At 37.8% G+C, this 5,356-nt stretch overlaps 1 protein-coding gene across 1 annotated transcript in view; it reads left to right on the top strand.

The window, feature by feature from the left end:
• The window catches only part of LOC104622845 (zinc finger CCCH domain-containing protein 6-like), a gene marked incomplete at its 5' end in the record, with an annotated part of 17,029 nt that overhangs the window by 6,329 nt on the left and 5,344 nt on the right, over positions 1 to 5,356 (top strand). The window contains 5 exon segments of the mRNA XM_010289743.1: positions 1,067 to 1,183; positions 2,692 to 2,803; positions 3,401 to 3,510; positions 4,318 to 4,571; positions 5,183 to 5,356. The exon segment at positions 5,183 to 5,356 is cut by the window's right edge and continues 10 nt beyond it. Coding sequence (XP_010288045.1) covers positions 1,067 to 1,183; positions 2,692 to 2,803; positions 3,401 to 3,510; positions 4,318 to 4,571; positions 5,183 to 5,356 — 767 coding nt within the window.

The following is a 5,356-nucleotide window of genomic DNA, read 5'->3' as shown; positions in this document are numbered from 1 at the left end:
CTGCTGCTCAATGTCGACAAAATCCACAAATCATTCTTGGTTTTAAAGTTTTGTGACGTTGCTTAATCTGCTGAGCAAAACGAGACCAGACGCTTGATGTGCTGATGCTCCTGCGTGCTTGTGATGGAGCGTCATGATTGTGGAGAACCACATCCATTCTGTTTCAGAAGTTCCCACTCAGCAGGCAGATCCCTGCTAGTTTTTGTGAAAATTGGAAATCAAGAGTGTTTCTCTCTATCATCAAATCAGTAGGCAACAACCTAGCACTGCAAAGATGACATTGGTTTCTACTCTCTGTTGCAGTATCACAGAGAGCAGACATTGCTAGCTCTGCCAGGCCCCCTCAACAACCTGTCCCAGATTCTCTAGTTAGAGGAGTTTACTGGGGTTTCTTTAGCTTATCTCAAGTGCAGATGCCTCGTGGGAATCAAATCACAAGAGGGAACAATTATTTGCCTCACCAGGTACATGAGAATTCTTACGTGTTAGGTCATGATTGAATTGTGCTTCCTCTCTGCTTTGCCTCATGGTGTAAGCAAACAGGTTATTTTTCTTCTAGTGGGAGAAAAAAGGGGAGAACAAAGAAGATAGGTAATCTGGAGATAACAGTCCCATGAGAGGGGAAGGATTGGCAAAGTATAGCCTTGTGGGTAAGATGGGGATCTGGAAGCCTGGATGATTACTCGGCTCCTGGCTGTCTGCAGGGGTGCCCTTAGTCAGGGGGCAGTTGGCACTGACTTAGTGGGTGCCCAGCACTCAGCCCTGCTTCCCAGCACTGTCAAATGAAGCGTGAGATAGTCTGTCCATTCAGTCAAGTTATTTGTGTCTGTGGTATTGTAAGGAGTTTCTGATTTGGTCGCATTTATAAAAAGACTCTGTATTAAAGCAAGACAAAAAAAGTATGTGTATTTACTTTTACTTTGAGCTGTGGGTATAACAATTTTAAGAACTTAAATCATGGTGTAGTTAATCTCATTTTGGGGTGATAGTGCACCAAATACGCTCCAATATTTTTGCAACTGCGCTTAATAAGTAAGCATCAGTAGAATGTTCATTTTTCTTACAGGATGGCAAACCAGTGAAGAAATGGGTTAACATGAGTCAGGAGTTCATAAATCAGCATACAGTGGAACACAAAGGCAAACAAATTTGTAAATACTTCCTTGAAGGGAGGTGTATTAAGGTAATTATGCTGTGTCTGTCTGTTTGCTGCTCTGGTGTGAGGAAGGGGAGAAGATGCACTGTTCTTTTTTACTTCAGGTGACGCAAAGAAAACTTGTATATTAAAACTCAGTGTTCTGATTTCTAATGTTTTGAGTATGTATACATTAATGCCAACAGAAGTACTTGTGGAAAAATATACCCTTCTGTTAAACATTTTGAATTGTAACAAAGTTTATTAAAAATTACTGTGTTTGCTTATTAGTATATACAGTAAAAACATCTGTGAGAGTATTGTAAACTTCCACTGACAATGTATCGTATGTAAGTATACATCAAATCTTACAAATGTGGAATCTGTAAATAGGCAATGTTTATGAATATATTGGATTATTTTTCTTTTATGTGCTACTGCTAATTTTGAAACATTGAAGGAATTGCTTAATTATGCTAAATTATTTCTCTCTCTGAAGTAAAAAGTGGGTGTGTAGTAATAGTTTCCCTACCAAAGAATCATCTTCCTTCAGCCAGCAAGTGGAAGGCAGCAGAAAGAAGAGAATGCTATTCAGAGCAGTCAGCTGTCAAGCAAAAGCCCTAGCAAGACAATCTCTTTTTACATAAAAAAACCAAAATTGCTATTGCTTCATTTTGAAGCTTATGCTGCTGTGGAGTTGAATCCTCTGATGTCAGACTAGTTCAGTCAGTTATAAAACACACTTAAGAAAAACTGCATGCTTCTCAAATAAGTGAGTGCGCCATTTATATTTGGTTACTCTGTGTATTTAGAGATAGAATGTTTTCTGTTTCTTTTTCACATGGTGAAAGTAAAGGTGAAAATTAGTATGCTTTTTTTCCCAAAGCAGGGGGGAATTGAAAACAGCACATTTGTTGCTGCCTTTATATATTTTTGTATGCCATGCTCAGTACAATGAGTATTTGCTGCCACCTTCAGTTTTAAAACAAGTGGCTGAAAGAGCACTTAGTGTATTTTTCATGAAGATAAATACAAAAAATATGCAAAAAAATGCTCCAGCAAAGTAATCCTAATGTATAACATGATATGGTTGATATAAACATGATATTATTTGGACTCTCTTTTTCCTAAATGGAAGAGTCTTAATACCTTGCTTGTTGGACTTTTAAAGTTCTCCCACACACCCTTAAAACAGAATCATGTTTTCTTGCTCAACTGCATAATTGTTTATATGGAAAATAATTTCAGCAAAGTATTTGTTTAAATGCCTTTTTAATGTGAATTGCTAGGTGGAGACAGAGAATAGAACTGGTACTGTAAGACCAGCTTGTTTTCTGTGACCACTGCATATGTTCTTTTGAATCCCAATTCAGGAATTGTTTCTCTGTGTCCAGGCCACCCTATTCACTGTTTTTAGGGACATGCTTTTAATGCAATTCTGTGTTAGTAAAGATAAAAAGTTTAAATTCAGCTAAGGAGAATGTTTTTCTTTAAATACGAATTGGAATTATTCAGTATTTTGGATGGATAATGTTCTTTCTTGTTTTTATTTATAGGGAGAGCAGTGTAAATTTGATCATGATGCAGAGATTGAAAAGAAAAAGGAAATCTGCAAGTTTTACATACAGGGTTACTGCACCAAAGGCGAGAACTGTATTTATTTGCACAATATCCTTTAAAAGAAAAAAAACACACAAAACTTGAATTAAAATGAAAGTTTATATTTACTCTTAATTGATGTAAGTGACTTTTAAGGGTAGCTATTTCTTATTGTAAGAAACTATACCAAATACTATGTAGATTTACTATAAGAAGATTATTTTTTTGCTCAAATACTTAGGAGGAAAGAATACATATAAAGTTAGTGGTTTGTTTTTGGTTTTAAGGAGTTTTAATATTTTAAAAGAAAAAACCCCTTGAAGTTAGATGCATTTACCCACATACTTTTAAAACCCTTATCTGGTCTTGTTTGGTGTAAAGGACTTGTGTTTTATTCGGAAATTGAGACCTTCATCTTTCTAATGACAATTTTAGAATCAAGTCAAAAGTAATGTTAAGGCCACAGTAATGTAGTTGTTAGTAGAATGTTAAATGGAACTAGGAGGTAAGTTGGTTATTAGCTTTCAAAATTCTTAAGATACTGCTTTGGAAAGATTAAGTAGTGGTGAAGAATTGAAGGATAGTTGACAGCTGAATTTCACAAACTTGCTGAACAGTGTAAACTAGAAATCAGCCTTTGTTAGGAATCCTTAATACATTGCTTACATGAATTCCCTTGCAAGTTCTACCACACAGGAGCAAAATGCTACCAAGGAGATAAGTGCAAATTTTCTCATGCCCCCCTGACTGCAGAAACAAAAGAGCTGTTGGATAAGGTGAGCAATTCATGGTCTGTAAACACAAGGTTTGTTGCTAGAAAGAATAGGGGGGAGGTTGCTAGAAATTTCCATGCGATTCTTGGGGAGCGTGATGCTAAGTAGTAATGATGTGAAACTTTCCTGTTGCTCTTCAGCACAGTAAGTCTGTGACCAGGTTCGGCACTGGGAATACCCCTTGCCATCAGTTATTCAGTTACTTTTTAGCCATATTGGACTCATTTATTTTCACAACTCAAGTTTCTGTCCATGAACTTTCTTTTGCATCCCCTTCTGTGGATATCTTCATGTACTCTGTAACAAGAAGTGTGGCTTTTATGTTGTCTGCCTTTAGCTGCCTAGAAGTTAGATATCATCTGACTCGCTTCTGCACTCAGGGTGGGGAAAGGAATGAGGTGCCTCCTCTGAATGATTCATGAAATCTTGACCTTTGTGTTGAGTAGGATATTCGTGTCTGTCTCCAGTTACTCTACAACAGGCCTTAACAGAAAAGTGGCCTGAATTTAACGCTAGAAACATTATGAATCTTAGAATAAGTCCTTCAATTTCTGTCACTTAAAATTACTGTTTGAAGGACATGGACTTCTGTGAAATTGTCCTTTCCTGACTACAGAAATAGTTTTCTTCCTGGCTGTAAATCAGTGTCCTGTGGAACAAGTCGTAATAGATTTATAATTCATCTGAGTTTGGTGTCAATATATAGTAGTTTTGTAGCAGGTAATTATATTTAAATGGAAAGTGCAAGACTAAATTGAATTGCATATACTGCAAAATTAATGAAGTGTTTGCTACGTTGCTTTGTTCTAGGTTTTGAATACTGAGGAGGAACCACAAAATGAAGATGAGAAGGAACTGGAGGAACTCAGAAAGCGTGGCATAGTTCCTCTCCCTAAGCCACCACCAGGTGTTGGACTTCTGCCAACCCCACCAGAGCAATATCCATTTTCCGAGTCTGACATAGAAAATTATCAGGATCCTTCAGGAGAATATAAGAAAATTCCATCTCTCTTTGAAATAGTTGTGAAGCCTACGGTGGATTTAGCACACAAAATTGGAAAAAAGTAGGTTTTAGAATTTTGTGTAGAACTCTCCTTAAAACATGGCTGCATAAATATTTAATCAATTCTCTTTGTTTCTGGAAGTATATACTTCTGAGTATATTGCTAAGTTAATGATCTGTTGAGTGTTGGCTATCGTAATTATTTACTTATTTAATGCTTTCCTTAGAAGGGAACTTACTGAGCCTTGACCTTCCAGAAAGTCACTCCATTGGCTCTTGTTTTGGCTCTATGCCTGCCTTGCTATCTCCATTTGCGGGTTGAGCAAAGTTCCTTCTCTTCTAAACACTTTCTGTAGTTAGCTTTTTCTTGACCAAAGCCAGTCAACACTCCTGATGGAGACTGTTGGCCTTGGTATGTTTAAAACTCCTAGTTGCAGCAAATGTCCAGTTCTGCGTGTGCTAATACTGAAAAAATGTTCTACTTCCAGACAAGCGCAGTCATATGTAACGAGTATAGTTACTCTCCTTGAAAATTAATGTGCTGCTTTCAGATTTTTATCCAACTTAAGGTCAAATAAGTGCGAACAGACATCTGTAAGCATGAGGAGGGGGAGGACGGCTGTTGATCTTTGTAGGTGCAAAATTTGATTCACTATTTTCTTTTGCCTACAGGCCACCGACCTTCTATAACAGCGCGTCACCACCCCGACCGCCGTTTCAGGGAAATGACCCACATTCTCAGCATATGTATAATCCAGGTTCAAGTCCAGGGCCGGGACCCGGCATGTCACAAGGACATAACGGGCCACCAATGCACCCAGGTTCTCCTGGACATCATCCATGCGC

The sequence above is a fragment of the Phaethon lepturus genome, unplaced genomic scaffold (genome assembly GCF_000687285.1).
Source record: "Phaethon lepturus isolate BGI_N335 unplaced genomic scaffold, ASM68728v1 scaffold44676, whole genome shotgun sequence".
Lineage (NCBI taxonomy): Eukaryota > Metazoa > Chordata > Aves > Phaethontiformes > Phaethontidae > Phaethon > Phaethon lepturus.
The sequence above is the reverse complement of the archived record's forward strand: the minus strand, read 5'-3'. Positions and strand labels throughout refer to the sequence as shown.